This window comes from Pocillopora damicornis, chromosome 8 (assembly GCF_964200805.1).
Source record: "Pocillopora damicornis chromosome 8, jaPocDami1.2, whole genome shotgun sequence".
NCBI lineage: Eukaryota > Metazoa > Cnidaria > Anthozoa > Scleractinia > Pocilloporidae > Pocillopora > Pocillopora damicornis.
In genome coordinates, this window is record NC_142677.1 from 19,973,068 (window position 1) to 19,996,222 (window position 23,155).

Below are 23,155 nucleotides of genomic sequence, written 5' to 3' on the forward strand. Positions count from 1 at the left end.
AAGTTGGGTGGCAAGTGGCACCAATTTGGAGTAAACAGGAGTACATCTATTTCCTTTTGTATGGGTCACTTATTAATCCATTTAAGTCGTACATGATAAAAATGTAGACAAATAAATCATCACTTAATATAAAAGATAGTTTTTCGTTATACTTTGAATTTTCTTTGTCTATCCTTATCGCTTGAATGGGGCACTGATCTATTGAAGCCGTATGTAATAAAATGTAAAAAAAAAAAAAAAAAAAAATGAATTATTTCATATAAACTTCACAAAATGTAGACAATTAACAGTTCATAGCGATCGTTTTTTTTTAACCCCGTTAGATAGTTGAATCATGATATTGACTCAAATAATGAGATTCTCATTTTATTAACAGCTAATTTAAACATTGAAGATACAACCACTCCTATAAACGGACCGATAACTATGATAAAGCTGCATTTCCATGCCGAGATTGATAGTTGTGCTCCTTCTAAAACAACTGCAAAGTCGATATCGACGACCAACATCCGGTGTGCATGTACATTTTATTTATTGAAATGAAGTAAATAGTCCTTTGAACCTGTTAACTCTCTACAATCGCTTCATCGCCTATCAAAGCTTTATTACCCTGCAAACTTAGAATATCTTTATATGTTTATTTTAATAAATAAATTAATATGAAATTTTTTTGAAATGTGACGATAGCAGGGGGTGCGTTTAAGAAAGTCGTTTGAGCAAGAATGACAACGCTAATTTTATATACAATAGACATGCTTTTCTTTCGAGACTATGTAACGGTTATCGCTGCAGCTCTTCAGGCATATGAATTACTCGTAAGTTACGTTTTAGAAACTTTCTGCTGTACTCGGGAAATCCAATATCCTCTGGCTTCTTTTCTTTTTTGTGCAAGTCAAAGGTATCTTTTTGTCCATGTTTCACGAAACTGTGGGAGATCAACGCAAGAAAAAGTATAAACAAAGAATATATATAAAAAAAAGGGAGCTATGCCATATTTCAATTCCTGAGACTTGGCTGTTTCACAGGTTTTCATATACCATGAACAGCAACATTATATAGGTGAAGAGAATAAACAAAGCTTTCTCGCAATTTTTGTGACATAACTGCCTAATGGATTCTTCGAGATTGGGACCTTTAACTGCAGTATGAAAAAATTAAATAAATAAAACGCTATTTGCATGCAAACGTACCTGTTGCAGACGCCGCACGACCGCATACAAACCTCACGAACATTAAATACCTCTAAAAAAGGATTGGGCTGATCACACAGGCCACTCAAGAGAAAAGAAGGACAGTCAGGGTGGTAATCTTCACACTGACCTGGACAAGGACAAACACGTTTAGCCGCAAAAGTATTTATGAACCTGCTTATCTGGTAGGTGTAAAAGGATCGTTTAACGAATTGTTGCAATGACAGCAGGACCTGAATTGTCTCACGTTATTTGCTGCGACATAATGTTGTAATCTACGGATTGAATAATCGACGTAGGTGTGGATATAAACAACGTCAATTTTCATCTTTGCTACAAAACAGTAACTAATTGCGTAGAAAAGGTTGTGGTTATTCATCGTGGTGAATAACAATAAAAGCTAATTTTTTTAACTAAGGAATATAATTACTAACTATTAATAACTAATAACTAAACTATTAATAACTAATTAATCTCAATAGTAAAAACTCAAAAAGCAAAAAACTATTAACAGAATGAAAAGTGATTTAATTCTATTTCTAAATGAATTAGTTCTTACCAGCAAAAATGTCGTGTTTGTCTGTTTTGCGAAATGAGCTGATTTTAGGAGCACTTGTTGCAGGTGGAAGAGTCATATACATATTCGATTGAGGATGAATTGAGACTGATCCAGGATCAGTTCCAAATGGTAATGAGCTAGGGGGCATGGGTAAGGGAGCAAGGTTCTGAGGGAACCACCCTGGTCTCTGAGGATAATGTATAGGAATAGGTGGGCCTGCCAGCACCTCAGGGGGAGCCTCTTTTGTTGGTTTTGTTGTTTCCTTGGGCTTTAAAGTAGTTGTTTCCTTCGTAGTCGGTACAGTTGGTTTTGCTGTTGATATGAGTGGACAACAGCCAGGTCCACAAACTATTTGACATAAAACAATTGGTTGTTGCTGATGTGACTGACTGCTCGCTTTATTGTTTGGTTTTGTGGGCGAAGATTTGCCATCAGGCGCACCACCCTTAACTGCGGTCGTAGAAATTGGTTTGTTTTTCGAACCATCAGGTTTTCCAGAGTGCGCTTCTTTGTTGGATGTACTCGACGGAGGAGTGGTGGGATTTGGATTTCTAGAGGTTCCCGATTTCGCTAAAGTTTCTGCCGGCGCGCTCGTAGGTTCTAACTTTGCCGAGCTTTTATTCACAGGCGTTGGCTTTGAAGAACTAGGTACTTGGTTGCTACCATTTCCTGATTTTCCTGGTTTAGAGTTGGCAGAACCTGAGGGATTTTGGTTTCCTGAAGACGATGACGGGTTATGGGGTGCCTCTGGCCCTTTTCTGTTTTTACCCCCTCGGTTGCCTGCGTTAGGGGCTGCAGCTGCACTACTAGTTGTTGGGGTCGGAGTCTGAATGGTTTCTCCATTGCCCTCACGTTCGTTTGTATTATTTGGGGCCTGAGGCTGAAGTTTTTGGGAATTTTCTGATCCTGCTGTCTGTATTGATGGAAGTGCTTGGATCGGAATGGTTTGAATTGGAAGGACTGGTATAGATAACAACGGGGTTTGAATAACTGGCACCACACCTGTTGTAACAAATGCAAAATCCGTTTCAAACGAGGATCAGTTATACAGAAATAAGTAGCATGTGCTTTGGAGTTACATCTTACATATTCAAGAGTTGCGTCTCAAAATCTCTTGTGTGTTAGGGAAATGCAAAAATTTACCTTAAATGAGGTAATCACCCGTCTTGAAGTTAAAAATAGCTCAGTTTATTTTTATAATATCATCAGTCAAATAGATATTTTCCGAATTATGATTTTTAAGAGGATTTTAAAACGTATTTTCTTATTTGTAATTTTTGTAACACCTGGTGGACTAGAAGCACCTCCGGAAGTTCCTCCTGTCCCTCCTGTTCCTCCTGTCCCCCCTGTTCCTCCTGTCCCCCCTGTTCCTCCTGTCCCTCTTGTTCCTCCTGGTCCAGAACTACTGGGATTCGCTACACCGCCAGTTGTTGTTTGGGGAATTGATCCTAATACTTGGTTACTACCCGCCTTATTTGGATTACCTGTGGTACCTGGAGTGACTGCGCCACTGGAAACAGCTGGGGCTACTCCTGGAACTCCTTTCACCTGGCCTCCACCCATCTGATTTGGATTTTCTGAGGTAACGGAGCTGCCTGCCCCATTACTGCTTGGTGATCCTTCAGAGGGAATACCATTTCCTTGATTACCACCAGATGGATTAGGATTAGCTGCTGTAGGAGGGCTGGCTGCCCCATTAGCTGAAACTTCACCCGTTGCTCCTTGTCCCTGGCTGACACCGCCTTGCACTGATCCATTTGTAGAAGCAGTTGACGGGCTCATTGCACTATTAGTGCCAGACCCTTGAGTAGTGACCTTCCCACCAGTTTGACCAGACGATGCCTGCCCTGCTGACCCATTATTATTTGGTAATGGGTTCATAGGAACTTGACTTACTGAGTCTTGGAGCTCATTTTGTGGGCTGTCATTAATGCTATTGACATTATGGAGCGGATTTTCTGCAGCTAAAGTCGGATTAAATACAAATCCTTCATCATTCCAATTATTTAGAGGAGCGGCTGCAAGAGTTGTTCCCACTTCATAAGTAGTACGTGTGGGTCGCGTGCCAAGATTTCCTGTGGTTGATGGTCTTTGAGAAGGATGAACACCTGGACCCGGATACGAGGCATCATGCTGTGTACTGTCACCTCCCAAGGCGGAGATCCAAGAATCTATTGCTTTAGTTTTAAGAAAACGGGAAACATAAGTAAAACTGATCATCTTAACTCAAACTAAGTATATCATAACTGAGTAATAAAAAGTTTTAATACCAAAATGAAGTGGGACCTGGGCATGAAATTCATTCCACCGCCCTAGAAGTTAAAGTAAGCCTTCCAATTTATGGTGAACTTATGTGGCATTCAGTACTTAGCCTTTCTTCATATCTTCATCCACTACTATTCCTTCCTGACTTACAATACTGTTTCACCAAACCAACCTGATTTATCCCCATCCAATTAGTCAAGAATTGGTGGAAGACCTTGCAATAAGTCGTTATCTGTGTAGGGAGCCTCTTCTATCTCGTTGGCATCTAAAGAATTTTCTTCTTTGTAATACCCACTATGTTTTCCCTTTTGAATGACGGACGGATCAGAAACAACTACATTTGCATTAAGCGTCTTAGAGTCGGTCACTGTGGAGTTACACAGATAAGGAAATAATGTTTCAAAAGGAAATGGTACGTACATACATAAGTATAAATATAGGGCCAGGGGTCATGGAAAGAGTTGGAGAAAGACCTCATGATAGTATTAAAAGTCACGAGTTTAGTAAAGATAAGCTCATGGAAATACAGAAATTCGACAGAAAGGAAAAAAACAACAACTTTTGAAATATGTCATTTTGTTCTTAGTTTGTGAGAACTGCTGAGTATCATTCATAACCTGAGCAATATGGCCAAAGAGATTTGGGAGACACTGTATACAATTTTCAGCACAGCTTTTATCTTTCTGTTTTATTTTACGGTCTTTTTAAGCGAAAACGTCAATCATGAACAAACAGTTTCTAAGACATGGTTTGATGCTACTCTGGTTTACAGATTTAATGAATGTAACCAAAGAAGTTACGATTCATAGACCCAACGTTTCGACACTCCTGTCTAGTCGAAAACCTTGGGTCTATGAATCGTAACTTCTTTGGTTACATTCATTAAATCTGTAAACCAGAGTAGCATCAAACCATGTCTGATTGTCAACCTGGTTGCCGTGTGAACTTTAACATATTACACAGATTCTAGTTCGCTGATAATAGTTACATGTCAATAAGAATAATATATCCCAGATTTTTCCATCCTCTCTTTTGTTCCTTGATTTCAATTTTTAAAGCGCAGGCAATAAAATTACTCGCTATTAGCCTTACTCTAGACAAGCATGTACCTCCATTTAAAAATCCAACCACTGTACCGGACATTGCTGGCAAATACTTGATAACCGGAACCTTGAAAGCGTAGAGTGGTGAATCAGCAATGGTTGCCAACTGCTTCATATCTGCTTGACCACCCACACCTATGGTTACGACTCTCACACTTAATCTGCTTAGTTCTTTCGCCGCGTTAGAAACGTCATCCACCGATTTTCCAGCCATGACCACCACCACGGCTTTTGGAGAACCACTTGGCATTTTCATGAAAACATTTTTATTTAAGATCTCAAGAGACTTTCCCAACTCGCAACTTCCACTTACGGGGATAAGCTTGTCAAGTGTGAGGTCAAGTACTTTGGAATTTTGAATTTTTCTGGGAAGGATGTTTCTCTGGGTGTAACGTCTACTGCCACATTCTAGAAGCCCAAACGTAATTCCTCTCGTAGGAATGTTTAAGTTTTTATACACCTTTTTCACAAACAGTCTGTACGAGCTAAGGTCCTCATTGCCGATTTTTCCTGAGCCATCTAGTAAGAACACCACTTTTGCCGAGCCTGAAATAATTAAAGAAATTGGCTTTAAGACGAAAGACCCTTGAATAATTTTCTTAATGAAAATCATTTACGTATAATACGACATCTTGAATCTCATCTGTCTTCGAGGCAGTTGATTATCAAAAGAAGAAGAGGTGTACGGAGATGATGATGGAATAAAAGGAGAAAGAAGAAGAAGAAATGAATGTCTTTCCAATGTCTGGATCAGAAACCATCTATTACGAACAGAATCAGAATTTTTCACCGCTCATTATTCTACCTTTGAACTCCTATTGCTTTAATATGTTCCTTCAGATATCTGAAGTCTTATTCTACTCTTATTGTACTATCTTCCCCTCTACCCTGCCTCACTTTAACAATCATCTATCTCATACCCCTATCCTGTTCGACTGTAATCAACACCTCGTTTAACTAAACTGAAATTACTCTTTTTTCTTACCAGCTGGTCGTAACGATGCATCTTCCTTTTCTTTGATGAATGACGCGATCCTCTCCAGATAGTCCCGACCTGAGGATCTTTTAGATAAGTTTTTAAAGGGTTCGTGTCTTCCAGTTGCGAGGGCCTGTCTTATTTTCCAAAGTTGGACGTATTTTTTGTGCTTCAAGCTGTCCCTGGATGGTGTCATGTTTAATGGACGTACCTTTTCAATTAACCATCTGCGTTCACGATGAAAGGACGATGAAACTAAAAACGATCAATTTCATTATATTAGTGAGGAACTCCTGTGCTTCGGCTTCATCTCGATTCATTATATACTTTTATTCTACCATGACTTAAAGCAGTCACTTGCTCCTTCTTTTCAGGCCTCCATTCAAGAAATCTTTTTGCTTAATACCATTATTTGTCCTCATTAACTTGATTTCATACCATTGCCACAATAAACGTATCTTGTAATGATATGAATCCTTACAGTAACAAAAATAAGATTGGCATGTTCTCCCAAAATCACGTATTTTCTTTAATACTTTTCACAATCAATTTGCACAAATGGAATTTGGCACCCTCTAAGAACTGGTTTCTCCAATTGATCACGTCTGATACAATGAATGTTTGGCTGACCCAGAAATTACGACGTAAATATTAAGACGGCAGAGTTTGTGCTCGGTCGCTGGAGATGGATCAAGATTGTTATTTCTCACTAGCGTGGGACGAAGCTCTAAGGGGTACGCATATTCTTCATTGGTCTCACTCTGCAACAGTTTTATTTAAATTTAAGATTATTTTAATGAAACTGCTTTCAACTGAAAGAATGATCATTAAGCAAGGATAACCCAGTGAACTTATGTACTTAAGATTTCTCCTTGTCGCTCAAGGCTTAGTAAATTTATTCTGTAATAAGGAAACAGTAATACACAAGCACATCCACTAATATATCTATTCTGTCAGTTTCAGGCGTTTTTCGATCAGAGATCTAGCGGTAACACTAAGTTAAATTTGTTTCGAAAAAAAAAAATTAATTAAATCATCGAGTTCCAGGATATTTATTGGCTTGATTGAGTTATGCATCAACAAAAATTACTTGGAAAAAATAACTTATCACTCAATTGTCATGTAACTGCTTTTGATGTAAGTCTAGGGGCTGTCTAGATCCCAAAATAATGATCGAGATATATACATACCGGAAGTATCCTTAAATTGTGGTGGTCTTGGTATCCCGCCTACAACTTCCAACAAAAAAATGTACGCCAAAAATAGAATGGAAACATAGTGCTTTTGTAGTAAAATATCTAAAATGTGTACGTTTTTCACCATAGTGACTCATTTTAAATCCACCGATATGGACCAGGTATTATGTTTCTCGTGAGCCATCGTCATTTTAACGTTATATTCAATTTCCACGGCGATAAGCAATCTTCAAAATTACTTATGCTAGTTGAAGAATTAAGTGGGAGGTAAAGAACACTTGACCCGTTAATTCAGACCTCAATATAAGACCAACAAAACCCTTTTCAAGCCAACTGGTGGTCTGCACTTAAAAGTTATTCATCAATTATTAACTACCGCCAATTTTAAAACTCCTTTATTCTTCAATAACATAACCTACACATTAATATACCAGAATAAACGTTGGTCAGACATCATAGGTACAATGTATCACTTTCCCAGAACTCAAAAGATAATTCCTACTTCTTTTTTCCTCTTTTTATTTCTTTTGGAAAGACAGTGTAAAAGCTTCTTTGTTAAAAATGCTACTTTTATTTCTCGTTTAATTTCATACTTATCTTTACCACAACGTATTAAACGCTTGATGAGATCAAGCGCTTTGAAGAAGTCAAAACAAGTTACTAAGTCCTAGGTAAATGATGTCGATCTTAGCGATTTTTATTTCTCTCTCTCTCTCTCTCTCTCTCTCTCTCTCTCTCTCTCTCTCTCTCTCTCTCTCTCTCTCTCTCTCTCTCTCTCTCTCTCCCTCGATGAACATTAACTACAATGTGGACAATGAGGAAAAATTAGATACTACCAAGATTGCCTGAGCTGTCTTTGGTCACACAGTTAGGATAACCATTACTGGAGTCTCAAGAAACCCCTCCTAGGTTTATGGTGCTAAGATTAAAACATATCAATCCGATTGGCTCGGCCATAGTAGACGTCGTTCAGCCCTTACATTGTGTTTCTAGTCTAAGGAAAAAAACCCGAACCACAAAGGGATCATTGATTATTCCAGTTGCCTCCAACAAAATCTACCTCCCCATTTCGTACGTTCCTAAAATTAAACAATAAAAAAATTAAACAAATACTGAAAACATACTCAATTGAGCTAATTGGAACAGTACTAATGATATTGTTGTTGATGACAATACCATTAATGATGATCATGTTAACGATAGTGATTATGGTAAATATACTTATAATAGTAATAAGAATGACAATGATAATAGCATCACTCATCCATAAAAACCAAAATCAATTCTTAAACCATATAAGGGAACCTGGCTATGCCTAACTATACACCATCGAGCGATGTTGTTTGCAGGCTAGGCTAGGCTAAAGAGACTGTTTGCTGTTTATTACTTAGAAGCTTAAAATAAAAGTTCAGACGTACTTTTTGCAGTATCCACATGAAAGTGCGCATGTCTCATGGATGTCGCGGAGGTCTTGGAAGAGTCCAGGCCAATCACAAAGTCCGTTTAACGCGTAGGAGCCACATAATGGATGCTGGTCTTTGCAAAGACCTGCAAATAAGGATTTGTAGAGTATATTCAGACAATGATTTTGGTTCTGTGAATGAATTAGGAAATTCATGCTAACTCCCCATTGATTCGTGGGAAAGGATACACGGTAATTGCTTCATGGAGGGAAACAAGGGGCTTTGCATCACCTCATGATCCATTTTTAAGGGTTGAAAGGGGAGGGGGATAAATCGCTCGCTTGTCTGTAGTCAAGATCAAGGTATTCAAAAAGCTAAAAAGTTTAGTTTTCTTTGCCACCAGATTCCCAATTTACAGGAAATATCAGTCCATTCCTAAATGTTTTACCTAAGCTACATAACATCAAAATTCATTAAAAGCAGCAAATAATAAAATAAGCATCTAACAGCACTTTTAAAAGGTACAGATATAGCCTTACCAACTTTAAGCGGAACAGTGTAAACCTGCAAACTCTTTCGCAAAGGACGAGGCTGCCTGCTCTCTTTGTGTCTGACTTTGGTTCTTGTTAAAATGAGATCCCAAAGTAACTTTGCTCGAGCAGCTTTATCGCCATCGTCCTCTTTGTAATGGCTGTCGAGCCTCTTGAGGGCTGTAATGATTAGTTTAATCAAAAATGAAGAGTGGCCCTTATGAATAAGACAAATCGTAGCACCAAATAATAATGGGATAACCACCAAATCAGTTCATGTATAAGGTATGGCTGATATGGATTAAGCCTTTATACATTGATCGTATTACGAGCAAAATACGACACCATTTAACCCGTTTGCGGATTACATGAACTGAAAGATTCATTTGTGAATCTATAACCTAGCAGAAAAGACTTAAAAATAAAATGACGACTGATGTACTTTACCCGAGTGATGGTTTCTCGGACGAGTCACGAAGACTAATGGTATGACAACGAATGATAAGTAGAGAAATAGTCCAAAACGGGCGATCATTATTATAGCGGCGAGCCAGCATTAAGTCGTTTCCAGTCGAGACTACAATGAATAATCGATAGCCTCCCTAAGTCAATTGCTTCCCTTCTAAGTGGTTTACGACAGGGGGTTTTGTTTGTCTGGGGTGCAGCCATTCACCGTTGAATATCCCGATGATTGACATGGGGAGTAAATAGGGCGAATGAAGTTTTATACCAGCAATATTATCAGTTTTACAAATCTTCATTTGCTAATAAGCAAGATGGTTGTTAACCTGAAACAATAGCATATGGAAAAAATAAACATACAGAAAACTTTACTGACATATCACTTGAAGTCCTAGATAATAATTATCAGTGGTGTATGTCCTAATGAGTAAGATAACAAAACCACCCGCTAACAAACCAACCATAATGTGATATCTGATCTAATCGCTTTCCAGCCTGGTGATACGACCTTTGATCAGCTTTACTACCTCTTTCATTGCTAAAATGATTAAAACAAGTGCAATTTCAATATTTTACACTAAAAAGGTTATATTTGCACTTTCCTGACTAATTCCAGTTTCAACGGACTGTGACACCGTACTCGAAAGAAAGTTTGTTCATAATCAAGGCTGGTTACAAACAAAGTGTTCGATCGTGTATTGATGTAGGTTAGATTAAAGATGTCTGGTAAGGTTCAATTTTTAGATCGGTTGCGAAGGAAACTTGTCCAAAAATATGTGCTCCAGTCATTTCCATGCGCTTTTTATTTTTGGAATTTTATGAAATTTGCTTCATGTCCAAGCCACATTGCTTTAATGACTGTGTTGCTACGCTTTAACAATCACATGATTGTTCACCCTGAGTCTCTGTCTCTACTACTTTTTTATTCAGTGTATTTATTAAATAAAACAAAGAAGAAAGGAAAAATGCTTATGGAATTAATTAGTCGGTGATCGAGGTTCCTTTAAGTCCTAGGCAGTGACTAGAATCGAACTTCTTCTTACAGTGGCACCGCTGGATCAAACGTTAAGGTCATGAAAATAGATGGAATGATTGCCACCTGGAGTTTCTCTTGATTGTTAGACAAATTCTCTTTGTCAATATCACAGGGGCATTTAAAGAACAATTTGTGAATACGCTTACTGATTTCAGCTTGCAAAAGGGTTAACAGAATTCGTAATAATGACGATTCCCCTTAAATCTCTTTAATTTTGGTTCAGGCCTTTGAGTAGTCCTTCATTTCTAGGATACTAGACTCTCGTCGCTTGGATGATTGCAATCGAGTCCAACATTGCAGATGTATTTGAGATTTGGCTTATTTGGAAGGAGAGCTCAACTAGTACCTTAGAGGCGCCGGCGGGAATCCGGTCAAAGCCTTAGTTGTTTCAAGCTTCGTTTCTGCAACATCTTAACTTGCAGCTCGACTGCCTGTTCATAAACTGAACTATAACTCCGTAGTATCGTAAGGTTAAAGGTCGGATTGCATCGTTAGATGGAGAAAATTATCACAAAACCAGGTAATCTTCGTCCACCACGTAGAGTGTAACGAGGATTTTCTGATTGGTTGTGTAGTGTAAACACGGAACTTATTTTCTCTACAATAATCAATGTGAAATTAAAACAATCTCACAAAATTCTAAAATTTATTTGGAATTATGCAACAATTTTTTTTACGCTCGTTTCTTTAGAAATAAAAATATATCCATCAAACTTAGCTTTTCGCCATTTAAATTATTCAAAGCTAAATTATCCTAAACTTATCGTCACTTTTCCCTTTTTGTTGCCATTTGTGGCTGTGCATGTATCACGGCTATCCTACAAAATAGCTATTCGTCGGGCAATTTAAGCCTCCCCATCTTTCGTAAAAGTAGAACTGTTTCGTGTGAATCATTTCAATTTATCGAATGGTTCGCCCGATCCACTATTCAGTTCGTCTCCTTCAGTAGGCTTCTCTGACTGAATCACACGACCCAAGGCCTGATGACTTTTCTTTACTCCAACTTGTTCTTCTTTAGAGTTGCTTTTAACATGTTGAGACTCGAGTGTTGAATTTCCCTCGAGATCCCTATTTCGAATGATTTGTACTAAGGCTCTGTTCAGTTTCGCACGCATTGCAGGCCTCACATGGAGTCCAGAAGGTGTCTGCCTTCGAAGAAGTGCCGCATTCTCGTCGTAACTGAAACAGAATAATCGGGAACAGATGTTTAGCTTTCGGTGATGTCTTTAGAGTATACGTTTAAGGAGCAGTGAATATTGGGTAAGGCGTAGAACATAAAAAACCAGTAAAGGAAGGATACTTGGAGTGGAAAGATGATTTACTCACTTATTACAAATCCCGCAAGAGAAAGGACATATTTTTCGTATTTGTTGAATGGTGTGAAAAGGCGATGCATGATTACACATTCCCCTCTTGGCATATTGTCTACATTCCGGTAGAACGTCGCGACACTGATCTGTTAAAAAAAAGAAAACAAAAAAGCCACAATAATCGGGCTGGTAAGGATAATAATGAGAGAAAAAGCAAAATCTTAGTGAAGAGAAAAAATTGATACCGTGCTAAATAAAATGCATTCATTTGTGGTAGTTTTACCAAATTGTCAATTGTTGATACACAAGTTTTACAAAGCTGTTTGGCAATGATATTCAATCATCTTATTCTATGCATATCTATCTCAGTAGAAAAACTTTTTCGCAAAGTTATTTAAAATACTTCCTAAATGCTAGTAATGGCTTCTTTGTCATTTGATATAATAAACATAAAACTGTCAGTAAATTACCTATGAATATAGGGGGGCCTTTTAATGGATGATCCACCACTATTGGCCTGTTAGATATGATTGGAGGGGCTGGGTGGAGCGAAGCAGGCACCAAGGGTTGCCTTTCAGGAAAACACGGAGGATGGCACGGTCCCATAGCCGGCGGGGCTGGCACACAGGGTCCTAAGATTGGTGCATGTACTGGTGGTGCGGGTATACGGCACGGCGAGTGGCATGGACGTGGAATACATATTGGACGGCATGGGGGCCTAGGGCAAGGGTTACATGGTACACATACCATAGGGCAAGGGGGAGGTGGAGGTTTCTTTGGGGGAGGGGGTGGTGGCGGAGGTGGACTGGAACAGCAACAGCAGCAACAGCAGGCTGGAATCGTTAAGATTTCAATAAGAAACTGGACTATAGATAACAAATCCCTAAACATATGGATAACAAATCCCTAAACATATGAATAACAAATCCCTAAACAGAATTATATGGTAAGATGTAAATTTCTAATACTGGAGGTAGTAATAGAGGTATACTTTTCGATGTGAAGTGCTATTTCGCCAACTCCTCATCTAAATAAAGGCTACAAAGTACTTACGCGGTCGTGGACAAACTTGTTATGCGATATAAAAAGAAAAGAAAGTGAATTAGAATATGAGTAACATTTGAGTCTGATATTATTGCAATCGAATAAAGTTTCAGCAAAGACAATTTGAGAGGAAAAATTTTATTCTATAAGCCATGACACTTACTTGGCCGAGGACAGCAGATGCATGATCCTAGGAAAAAAAATTGGACTTAGGATAGACATTTGCATTAATCTGATCTGCGACAGGATCTTGACGGACGTGCATTTTTTTTTTCGTTTTTTGATGACTTGCATACTGAAAGTATAGCCTTCACGAATATTTGAATTTGGGGCTTTCATTCAATGCACGGTAATTAAGATTAAATGAGATTACCTGGTATTGTGGATGGACCACACATTGCTGAAAAGAAATGACAAAGACACGTGTGTTATAACTTGTATTACACGCCAATGGACATCTTATCCAATGCTAAGGTAAAATAATGATATATTTTTCAATTTTATCGTTCCTTTTCTTGGCGAAGCTAGATAAAGGTGGTTCTTAGCCTTAAACGGATCTCTAGTGGCATGTATAACATTGAAACCACAACCGATACAAATAGATAAATAGCTGATTCAGATATCATACCTCTGTTGGTCTTAATTCAAGAGTTATGAAAGCATTTCACTTGTTCGAAGTGATCGGGAGGCGATCTTAAGTGTTCCATCATGTGGTACTAAGCAGCCCATAATATTTGTGTAAACATGGATATACGCTTTCGATATCATGCACAACCTCAAAAAAGCTTGTTAATCACTCACATCCGGGACAACAAACCGAGCAACATCCAGGGCGTTCGCCGTAATAACAGGCACGCCTTCCAGCTTGGAGTTTGTTTGGAGCACCCATGTCATTTAGCTTTTTATAACTGAGGCTTAACAAGTAGTTGCTTCCATTTCCACTTTGCGCCTTGGCTGATTTATCAGGATATATTCTAATGATGGTCTCTTGGTTTTTATTCGTGATTTGAGGTAGTATAAGTTTTGCCACTTTCATTGGCATGTTAATGCGGTATGTGCTTCGCCTGGACGCCAATGAGCTGTTGTAGAAATCTTTCACGTTGTAACGACGCGATGCATTGTGGTCTTTAGCTTCAACTGAATGTTTCTCTAGAGTAAAAAATAAGGTGAAATACTTTATTGCACGTTTTCACACCTGAGGGTTTATTGTTATTTTTTATCGCGGTGCGAAACCAATCAAACATGATCAATAAGCACGGTTTGAAAGTAATGCTTCTACGGAATTCTACCCTTTACTAGTATCATTTTTTTATGCTTATCGTGAAGCATATAAACTGCAAACATATCAGTATTATTTCCTTCAGAATTGTCACTGTCTTTTTTTCCACTTACTAATTGTCAAGTGTCCCAGTCCACCTATTTTAGGAACGCTGGATTTTGACTTATTTAGCACGCAGCTCGGCTGGTCGATCTATGTGACATAAACCTCCTTAAGAATAAATGGTTGATACTTACAAAGCAATGGACTTCCAGTCTAAGAGTAAATTTAATTACGAAAATAATAAAGAGAAATTTATGTTGCTCCTCTGCAGATTTCTATGTTGGTAGGAAACGAGGCCACTCGAGGAAATTTAATATGTGATTAACAAATACAATTCCTGAGGCTTAAGTGTGTTAATTTTTGAACGAAAAGACCATTAGTACCATTTAACATAAAGACAAATAGATTAAAAAAACAATAAATCAGCACCTCGGTTGATAATTTTAGCACAATTCTACTCTAAATAATTGATGACTCTGAAACAAAGCCAAAGCCAAAGCCAAAAGAAATATTGACTACGAAAGAAATGATTACAAACCTGATTTCAGTCGCAATGTCGAAACATTGTGAATGCAGATTGCTACAAGAAATATTTTAAAATTTTCCAAAAGTCGAAGACACATGGTAAAACCCACTTGAGAAGGTTTCTCTGACAAAATGCCACATTAAATAGAAGTCTTTGTAGAGTGTAAATGTTCTTTTACCCATTCCTCTGTGGCATGTTTCAGTCTTCAGGAAATATCACATGTTAGTGAACTTTGCTATGTATTTCCAGTGCCGTAAATACAACTTCGGAAAAGCAGAGGTAAAAGTGGCTGGTGGTGTTTTTTCTAGGACAAACGACCACCTTAAAATGGAAATAAATAAAAAATCAGGTCGCAAAGGTCTTCAGCGTCTAAACACCAGCGCAGGTCATTTGAAACAAAAGTGTCGTCAAAAAACTTCAAACTTATCGCTTGTTCGGCCAAAGAGGGTAAAGTCACTCAACAATAACCAAAATTACCTCACGGCCCCAAAGAAAAACTCTTCTGACGTTGCAGAGTTGTACTGAAACCGGCAATGTAACATACATTGATTGGGACCAAACTGAGAAGATGAGATAAAGCAGCTGACGATTTAGATAAAAAATGTCCTCAGGTCTACTGGGATCAAGCATTTCGTGGTAAGACCAAAAATACTGATATCGTCTTTTAATTACACGGTTGAGGGGTGAAATAATATTTAAACGTTAGATACATAATTTGAAAAGCTTGACCGAGCCATTGACGTTAAAATTGCTATTGCACTGTGTTCCTTCAATGTAGTTTCCAAGAAAGGGACTAAAGCCAGGTTATGGTCGATTATGCCATATAAGCTTTTTAAAGTCAATTGTATCTAGTCTACATGAGTTGTGTGGTGAACGATTTATCTGTACATTGGTTAATATAGATTGCAAAGACCAACACTCGGTGAGACACTCGGTAAACCACTTAAATCCTTCTCTTAACATGATCGTGTCTTTATTGACTGAGTGGGAGGGGAGGACGGGAAAACATTTAGATTGGGGTCATGATGTACATTATCATATGGCCACTAAATTTTGAAAATTAAATAAGACTTTCTTGCCTAAAAACGAAGGGCACAAACTGTAAAACTACTGAAAAGACTACAGAAAAAAATTTTTTTTCAGATGGCTATTTCTGTCCATGCACGCACGGGTCTACATACAGGAATCGTTTGTTTTTTCCACAAACACGCGCGGGGGATAGTCAGGGTCATGTGGGCGTTACGCAGTTACGAAGAACGGATCTGCCGTTGAGTTTTATTTTACTCTGATGATGACGTCGAAAAACTTGTTCAAATTTGATATAGTATCACAGCAAAATCATCGGGATGCTCTCGCTCGTAAGATCGCATCACATCGACGAATTTCGGTAATTTTCTCATAATGTAAGAAAATTTGAGAAAACGCTGATGCTACGAGGGGAATTATATATTTTAACCAAAATATTATCATAGATCAATTCAACGTCAAAATACAAATCTACAAATAAGTTCATTGAGCACCAAGATCGCCTAGAAAGGGTATTTGTCGTAACTTAGGGCTACATAAGTATAACCGGTGTATTTGTCTTTCCCCATATTTAAACGGTTTAATTTAGAGCTCACAATGTAACTGTTATTCAGGTTTGACTGAACCGTCTCCATTATGAGGAGGTAGCTTAGTGTATGGGAACATCACGTCACTGGTTTGACATTTTCCTGCTTCTTCTTCTCTCTCCTTCTTCCTCTTTTAGTTCTTTCTTTTGGATTTTCTGAATTTGCGGCCTTCTTCCTTTGTATATTATCAGTTCGTTTTGGAATTTCGTCCCTCTTTATCCATATTCCTCCCGATGTATAATCTTGCTCTCTAGGAAATTAAAAGTTTCAACTAAACATTTCCTCGGTGATCGAAAAAGAACAAAATAGCCAAATGAATTATATTTGACTTTACACATGGCGTCAACATTAAGAAATTAAATCGTGTGCCGACTAAACATTTCCACATAATCACGTTCAACTTTTGTTACTCACGCCACATAGATTGCTAGCTATGGGAAGTCATATGTGACAGGTATCACTCAAAAACTGTTGGACAGTTGCAACGAAATGTCGCTGTCATGGAGTTGTCGAATAAATTACCTTAAGGGTCTTGTTTTACCTCTTGGTTGCACAACAAGCCTATTATAAGATCTGATCGCGTGGAAAAATCAATATGTGTAAAGAAAACTTGAAAGAATCTTTCAACAAAGTGCGAGTGTGGTATCGTGTTCACTGGATTTAGTGAAAGGTATGTAACTTACGTCTTGCATAAGTTGCAACTCTTTTTGCACATCTTCATTAAGTAGTCATTACTAAAACCAATCGCATCTCCATCACAATACCCGTTGACGGTATATCCAGAACAGGCGGGGTCGTAATCTTCACATTGCGCTAAACAACAACGAGTGCAATAAACTTCATCAGGCAAACCTGACGATTTCATGAATTGTAGTAGAAAATTCAACGCACAAGAAAGAAACTGAAAAGGTCAGTGGCCTATCACTTTGGCGTTTCCACTTACCTCACAGTGTAAAAAAACGCGAACAAGTGGAAATTTAGAACTCTTGAAATACTGAGTTTTACAGTTCAAAATATGTGAGTCTCATTCACTGAAAATATTTAGAAAGAAGCTGTAGCGGACTTCACAAGGTATGAGAAATTTAGTTTTTTCGTGCCAAAATACATCGTCTTTATATCTAGCTTGGGGCAATAATGCATACCACGAGAGCACTGCCTTCAAGAGGGTTATGTAACTTATGAAATTCAACGGTGCTGAGGAAGAGAGCGTTACTACCCTGACGCGGTGCTTGCGTTAACTGCTTAACATCAAGTGGATGACTCACTACTGTATTGATAGGAACTGCCAGGAACAGTGTATGGATCTGGGGGCACAGGATTCCGTTGCATTTGTATTTCATAGTTCCAAATGTTAGGGGCTGGACTAAGCGCTTGAGGATGAACTGGGACGAGAGAAGGAACCAATGGAAGAACGGCTTCACTTGGTCCATTATTCCAAAACATGTTTGGCACAAGAGTACCTAATGTAGATTCGAGAAGTTAAGTCTCTCCCTGTCATAACTTAGTCTTAATCGATCGAGAGAATGAAAAGGTGAAATATGTATGAAATGACATGTATGCTTCGTTCTTCGTTTAAGTCCAAGAAAAGGAAGATCAAAACAAAAAGACCAATACCGACACAAGACGCAATACTAAGTTCTCTCCTTTGGGCCCAACGTTTATCATTGTCATTGAAAATATTTTTACCAATTGACTCAATTTTGTTTTTCATAAAAAGTGGCAAGTTAGATTCTTGATTTTTATACTCACCAGTTGAAGGTTCAGAAACATTTTGACCTGCAAGTGCATGCATAAGATTAGGAAGTATTTCCAGTTTTTTTTCGAAAGTAAGGTAACAAAACCAGCACTGTGATGTTGAAAGTGAATCTAAATGTTACGAGTTAAAGGAAATGAAAGGGTATTGGCGGAAGGGGGGTAGGAAGAGGGTCATTTCTTCGAATTTCAAGTGGCCTCTCCCACGTAATTCAAGTAGTCTTACCTGGTTTTTTTTCCGTGGTATTTTTAATAGGAATATCTATAGATAAAGAAACAGTATTAAATTCAGAGTCCTTTCGATCGGCTGCACGCGCTAGTGCTATTGATCTCAATTAACGTGTGTGCGGCATCAAAAGCTATCAAACAGCCAATATGTCTTCATAAATGTCATAGGTTGGGCACAGTTTGGGGCTTTTGTTCCATTTGATTATCCCTATCTCTACTTATCTACCACTTTTGCGTGAACTAGCTTACGTTCTCAATTATGAGTCGACCAATCTATCTAGACTTAATTTTGTAGCGTACGTAAATAGAATGCCTTCTATAACATATGGAGAGCACAAAAATTCATCTCTAACTTTTCTCTAACCTTGCTTCAGTTTATTGGCCAGCTCTTTCCCAGGAATATTCGGTGGCTTGAGTGTATTGATAAGCACAGAGTTATTACATACCGGAGGACTTCCAATGTTGCAAAGCTCCATTTTATTAGCCTCAGGACATGCGCCGGCTGCAACTATTTTGACCTTTGCTTCTTTAAGAACTTTAGCTGGCCCAACTACGTCATCAGCTGACTTACCACACGTAATGTGTAGGAGAACACGCGATACACCAGATTCATTCGTTCTTCCAGCTCCATCAAAAACCTTCGTTCTCACAGCCTTCAGAGCTTTTCCCGAAAAAGCAGCGCCATAGGGCTTTGGAATTGACACTAAAACTTTGTTCATTTCGCTAGCATTGAAGTAGTTTTTGAGATTGAACACTATTTGGGTGTTGGAGCCGTAAACGACTACGGCCACGTGTGTTTCATTCAAGGAGACTGGAAAGCGACTATAGACGTCTTTTACAATGTCGAGCATTACCCTGAATAATGTCTCATTAACCATATCACTGCCTTCGACTAAGAAAACCAAATCAACTGGTCCTATCTTAGCTGCAAGGGGTTGACGAGATTTTGTTGCGTTTTGTGATTGAGGTTGTGGCTTTAACTTTGATGAAGGCTTCGTCTCTGTAAAGAGTAGAAGGCAAAAGTATGAAAATTATTTGAATAGGTCAAAAAAAGACCAACTATTTATGAATAAAGATGATGTAGATTGATAAACAAAAAAATAAAATTTAAAATTTTCCACCAAAAGAAACAACAACTACAAAGAAGTGCAAAAAAAACTACAACAAACAAAAAAAAGAAGAAACGGAACAAAAACAAAACAAAATAAACAAAGCTCTATCATATAGCAGGTGCCGGGTAATGTTGTCAAAAAAGACAGCGATACTTCATTTTGTTTGCGATTTTACTTTTACAAGGAGGTTCTCCACGGCATTTTGAATTGGGCCTGTAAAACTTCCTTATTAACCACTAAAAAGCACTCGCGATTGAAATCTCTGAATATTCTGCTGGAGAATACAAAGCAAACAAGAGGGACATTGAGAAGTTAAACGCAGAAGATGAACGGGGAACTTATTAAACCCTCTATTTGTGTAAATCTAATTTTCAAGGTGACTAAGGTACCACATCGTATAACTCAAACAAAAACACCCGCTCTGAAAGTACGTGTAAAATCATCAGAAGGCAAACTTACCATTATTACTACATTCTCTCACAGGACAAACAAGTCTTTTTCCAATTTCAATATCTTCAATAAACAAAGAAAACGAAAATCTTAATTTTTAGACGTTGTGTTCTTATCATCACTGCGCAGAATGCTTATTCTTGCGACATTTAGTTGCTTTAGCTAAAAAATTATAGATCTGTAATATTAGCGGCGAAACGTACACTCGTTGGTTTTATTGGTTTTCTATTCAAAATGCTACAAAAGCCTACCAAAGGCTGATTTGCACCTGAACTTCTACCAAAGGCAATTGCATGCCAAAATCGTATTTAAAATTATAAAATGAACGAACAAGTCACGTCGTTGCAAACCTACAATATGTTTTCAAAAGGCGATTTTTATCAGCTCAGGATTTGATTACCCAAAGAGTTCAGCTGCTCGATTTCTTAGAATATGATTCTAACCCTTGTAGACCTATAATCTACAAAAGGGTCATGGTTGGCACTGAGTATGAAAGCTTAAGTTTTTTGCAAGAGGTTATTAACATTTTGTCTATTGATATGCTACTTTGGGCTTTCTTTATTAACTCAGAATAGCCGCCTTGTAGTTGCTATGCCTAGAATTGTCCACCATGCCCTTGATTGCGTTTTCCCCTTTGTATTTTCTAATATGCTGGACCATAACTTTTGATTTGTCATGAATTAAGAATTGGCAAAAATTCTGGTATATTGATTAAATTGGGTGGCTGAAAATAAACCGCTCCATTTATCAAACCTCTTTCTAGTTTATCCACAACTGCCTGCTTCATTGTTTCAATAGGTAGAATGCCTGGATCTGGTATAAAAAATTCTTTAGTGGGGTCACTGGTAATGTTGGAGGCAACGAATTCACTGACTTTGTTCTTGGACCCAACTGCATACATTAGGACACCTGCTTTGCTAATCTCAATTGCAGGCTTCGAAACATCATCATCAGATTTCCCATCCAACAAAGTGATCAGCACTTGGGGAATACCCCTTATTCCGCTGTTCCTAAACAAAGCAAGCGCTATTTCCATTCCTTGCCCAAAAGTACAGAGTCCGCCAGACAAGTGAGAAGCTGAAGACACTGCGACGGGGTTGTATGGTTGTGCTTTCAAACCTTGAACTATTTCAGCTCCATTAGAAACTGATATGAGAGCAGTGCGTACGCTTCGAGGATTCACCGTCAAAGAGTGCATTAAATTTCTCGCGAAATCCAAACGTCGAGGAAAATATTCTTTGGAGTTATTCCCACAGTTGCCTATTAAGAGCACAAAATCCAGTCTTGAATCTGAAAACAAATGAGATTCATAAACTATTGAAAAGGTGTTCGATGTTAGGAAAATGGTGCGTTGCACACGGCTGCACATGTATGTCTTGTCTTGTTTGATTATTGGTTTGTTCAGTCGTGTTCAAATTATTGCACTCACCTCCTGGCTGCACACAAAGTTCAGAGCGGGACTTTTGTATCGAGACAACTGTAGAGGCAACGTAGTTGTTGATATGAAAGCTCTTCGCTTTTGACTACTAATACATTCTCGGCATTGATATTTTTAAGCTACTGTAGATGAAACGCTATTTTTGCGGCTTTCGATGTTAAGGGTTGGTCATTGAAATAGATGCATTCCCGCCTATTTCCTATTATAAGATTTAAGAAAATAAAAATTTCAACCTAGTTCAAATGTAATCAACGTAAGTATTGGGCAACAATAACGTTTTGCGGCAATACTGACTCATGTACCACTTATTTTAAGGCGTGACCTAGGCAGTCACATCGTTTTGACTATTACTTTTTCATAGGTCATCACCATGTCAAGAAAATCGTTGAAGAATTTTAAATACAAAAGAAAAGCCATAACTTTAAATATTTTTAATACATTAAAGGAAGATCAGTTTTCACTTATTTAGCCAATAAGAAGCCACGTGTTTCGAAGCCAATTTCAGTTTCTAGCTGTTAGCGTCCGGCCCGCTCGCATTCCTTTGTACCGAAACACACGGCTGGAAACTGGGCCTAATGAGAAACTTACCCTTCTTTATTTTGGCAGCCATTTTCTGTGCCACTGAATTAGCTTCTGGAAAAGTTTCGCTGGTCAGTATATATTCAAAATGAGGCTCACTGGATGCAAGATCCAAAATCTGGGGACTGTAATTGGAAGTGAGTCCCAAAGCAAATAACAAGACGCAAGACATTTTCAACTCATTGATGTATCTTTCAATTTCGTCTGCAGGCGCTCCCGTCAATACAGAGATCAACACTTTAGGAACATTTGGTCGAGAATAAACATCAAATATGTGCGTTTTCACGTCTCTTAGAGCACTCCCCATCATACCTAGTCCAGAGAGGTAAGGAGCAGTGTTTATATCGTTGTCCATACCTTGGGGATCGTAATGCTTCTTCAAACTGAAAACGATCTGTGTCACTTCAGAATATACGACCACTGCAACATGAGTTCCATTAAGAGACACGCCGAATTTGTAATAGATAGCTTTAGTAATTTCTTTTATTTGGTTGAAATCCTCAAGTTTAGTGTTGGCACTTCCATCAATCAGAATGACCAGATCAATAGCATCTATAAGATAAAAGACTTAAATCAATTTATTCACATTTTATCCATATGTATGTCATCATAAAATACTTATGTTCTAAATGTGATCCACAGCGATTTTCTATCATTTAAATGTAATATGTACATTTAAGCTTGAGAAACTTGCGTAAAGCTAACATCTTTCATGCCTAATTCCTTCACAATTCTTTCTCAGATGTTTGTACCCGTGAAAATTAACCAGGAAGGCGAGGAGGGAGAGAAAACAATGTAAACTGAACTCCTTAAGATATATATTTCTAATTTTCTCATAACGATGCATAAAAAAACGCTACAGTTTCCATGTAAAATATATTTTCCAGTTCGACAAATAAAGAACCTTACTTCCTTTTCCATGTGGGGTCATCCGCAGTGTGGGAGTTTGTCTTTGCGCTGTGATAGAAAGCAAAAATTGACTGTTCAATGAAAATAAGGATACAACACTTAAACACTATAATTAAGGTCCAAGGAAACCCCTCTCAAAAATATATACCCATC

At 38.1% G+C, this 23,155-nt stretch overlaps 5 protein-coding genes and 1 long non-coding RNA gene across 7 annotated transcripts; 1 reads left to right on the forward strand and 5 right to left on the reverse strand.

Moving 5' to 3' along the window:
* Positions 1 to 350: 350 nt before the first annotated feature.
* LOC113683221 (uncharacterized) lies at positions 351 to 7,593 on the reverse strand. The gene is made up of 8 exons (XM_089180926.1): positions 7,284 to 7,593; positions 6,103 to 6,348; positions 5,124 to 5,663; positions 4,208 to 4,381; positions 3,234 to 3,926; positions 1,750 to 2,751; positions 1,191 to 1,320; positions 351 to 925 (listed from the first exon to the last, which is right to left on the reverse strand). Exons 1-8 carry the CDS (start codon positions 7,414 to 7,416, stop codon positions 781 to 783), a joined length of 3,063 nt encoding a protein of 1,020 aa, XP_089037052.1. The 5' UTR covers positions 7,417 to 7,593; the 3' UTR covers positions 351 to 780.
* A 437-nt stretch (positions 7,594 to 8,030) lies between these two features.
* Positions 8,031 to 9,860, reverse strand: LOC113683226 (uncharacterized). Its single transcript, XM_027200440.2, has 4 exons — positions 9,670 to 9,860; positions 9,232 to 9,402; positions 8,708 to 8,837; positions 8,031 to 8,368 (listed from the first exon to the last, which is right to left on the reverse strand). Exons 1-4 carry the CDS (start codon positions 9,755 to 9,757, stop codon positions 8,314 to 8,316), a joined length of 444 nt encoding a protein of 147 aa, XP_027056241.2. The 5' UTR covers positions 9,758 to 9,860; the 3' UTR covers positions 8,031 to 8,313.
* Positions 9,861 to 11,349: 1,489 nt separating this feature from the next.
* On the reverse strand, positions 11,350 to 15,251 carry LOC113683223 (uncharacterized). Its single transcript, XM_027200438.2, has 8 exons — positions 14,934 to 15,251; positions 13,876 to 14,223; positions 13,448 to 13,474; positions 13,238 to 13,264; positions 13,084 to 13,098; positions 12,501 to 12,863; positions 12,047 to 12,176; positions 11,350 to 11,899 (listed from the first exon to the last, which is right to left on the reverse strand). The coding sequence occupies exons 1-8, from the start codon at positions 15,016 to 15,018 to the stop codon at positions 11,611 to 11,613; spliced, it is 1,284 nt and encodes a 427-aa protein (XP_027056239.2). The 5' UTR covers positions 15,019 to 15,251; the 3' UTR covers positions 11,350 to 11,610.
* Positions 15,252 to 15,322: 71 nt separating this feature from the next.
* Positions 15,323 to 23,011, forward strand: LOC149041765 (uncharacterized). Its single transcript, XR_016188899.1, has 3 exons — positions 15,323 to 15,557; positions 22,304 to 22,418; positions 22,836 to 23,011. It is a non-coding gene; the product is annotated as an uncharacterized LOC149041765 (long non-coding RNA).
* On the reverse strand, positions 16,348 to 18,579 carry LOC113683222 (uncharacterized). Its single transcript, XM_027200437.2, has 5 exons — positions 18,513 to 18,579; positions 18,284 to 18,310; positions 17,800 to 17,994; positions 17,218 to 17,347; positions 16,348 to 16,784 (listed from the first exon to the last, which is right to left on the reverse strand). The coding sequence occupies exons 3-5, from the start codon at positions 17,975 to 17,977 to the stop codon at positions 16,613 to 16,615; spliced, it is 480 nt and encodes a 159-aa protein (XP_027056238.2). The 5' UTR covers positions 17,978 to 17,994; positions 18,284 to 18,310; positions 18,513 to 18,579; the 3' UTR covers positions 16,348 to 16,612.
* Positions 18,734 to 23,047, reverse strand: LOC113683218 (collagen alpha-6(VI) chain-like). 2 transcript variants are annotated; one of them, XM_089213756.1, is made up of 6 exons: positions 23,003 to 23,047; positions 22,103 to 22,645; positions 21,506 to 21,553; positions 20,830 to 21,366; positions 20,086 to 20,139; positions 18,734 to 19,514 (listed from the first exon to the last, which is right to left on the reverse strand). In XM_089213756.1, the coding sequence occupies exons 1-6, from the start codon at positions 23,022 to 23,024 to the stop codon at positions 18,874 to 18,876; spliced, it is 1,845 nt and encodes a 614-aa protein (XP_089069882.1). In that variant the 5' UTR covers positions 23,025 to 23,047; the 3' UTR covers positions 18,734 to 18,873. The 2 variants fall into 2 exon arrangements, with proteins under 2 accessions (XP_089069882.1, XP_089069883.1); XM_089213757.1 differs by lacking the exon at positions 21,506 to 21,553.
* Positions 23,048 to 23,155: the final 108 nt, after the last annotated feature.

What these genes read in the sequence shown, in the direction of transcription:
- LOC113683221 (XM_089180926.1), bottom strand. Translation starts at nt 7,416, where the DNA reads ATGGTGAAAAACGTACACATTTTAGATATTTTACTACAAAAGCACTAT. An exon ending in ACAATTTAAGGATACTTCCG is followed by an intron (nt 6,349 to 7,283) that starts GTATGTATATAT and finishes GATCGTTTTTAG; the next exon opens with TTTCATCGTCCTTTCATCGT. An exon ending in AGTCACTCCAGGTACCACAG is followed by an intron (nt 2,752 to 3,233) that starts GTAATCCAAATA and finishes TTGTTACAACAG; the next exon opens with GTGTGGTGCCAGTTATTCAA.
- LOC113683223 (XM_027200438.2), bottom strand. Translation starts at nt 15,018, where the DNA reads ATGTGTCTTCGACTTTTGGAAAATTTTAAAATATTTCTTGTAGCAATC. An exon ending in TGGTCCATCCACAATACCAG is followed by an intron (nt 13,265 to 13,447) that starts GTAATCTCATTT and finishes TTTTTTTCCTAG; the next exon opens with GATCATGCATCTGCTGTCCT. An exon ending in AGGCCCCCCTATATTCATAG is followed by an intron (nt 12,177 to 12,500) that starts GTAATTTACTGA and finishes TTTTTTTAACAG; the next exon opens with ATCAGTGTCGCGACGTTCTA.
- LOC113683222 (XM_027200437.2), bottom strand. Translation starts at nt 17,977, where the DNA reads ATGTTTTGGAATAATGGACCAAGTGAAGCCGTTCTTCCATTGGTTCCT. An exon ending in CAGTTCCTATCAATACAGTA is followed by an intron (nt 17,348 to 17,799) that starts GTGAGTCATCCA and finishes GTTGTTGTTTAG; the next exon opens with CGCAATGTGAAGATTACGAC. An exon ending in AGTTGCAACTTATGCAAGAC is followed by an intron (nt 16,785 to 17,217) that starts GTAAGTTACATA and finishes TTAATTTCCTAG; the next exon opens with AGAGCAAGATTATACATCGG.
- LOC113683226 (XM_027200440.2), bottom strand. Translation starts at nt 9,757, where the DNA reads ATGATCGCCCGTTTTGGACTATTTCTCTACTTATCATTCGTTGTCATA. An exon ending in TCCGAGAAACCATCACTCGG is followed by an intron (nt 9,403 to 9,669) that starts GTAAAGTACATC and finishes TAATCATTACAG; the next exon opens with CCCTCAAGAGGCTCGACAGC. An exon ending in CACTGTTCCGCTTAAAGTTG is followed by an intron (nt 8,838 to 9,231) that starts GTAAGGCTATAT and finishes CCTTATTTGCAG; the next exon opens with GTCTTTGCAAAGACCAGCAT.
- LOC113683218 (XM_089213756.1), bottom strand. Translation starts at nt 23,024, where the DNA reads ATGACCCCACATGGAAAAGGAA. An exon ending in GGCTGCCAAAATAAAGAAGG is followed by an intron (nt 21,554 to 22,102) that starts GTAAGTTTCTCA and finishes TTGCCTCTACAG; the next exon opens with TTGTCTCGATACAAAAGTCC. An exon ending in ACTTTGTGTGCAGCCAGGAG is followed by an intron (nt 21,367 to 21,505) that starts GTGAGTGCAATA and finishes ATTTGTTTTCAG; the next exon opens with ATTCAAGACTGGATTTTGTG.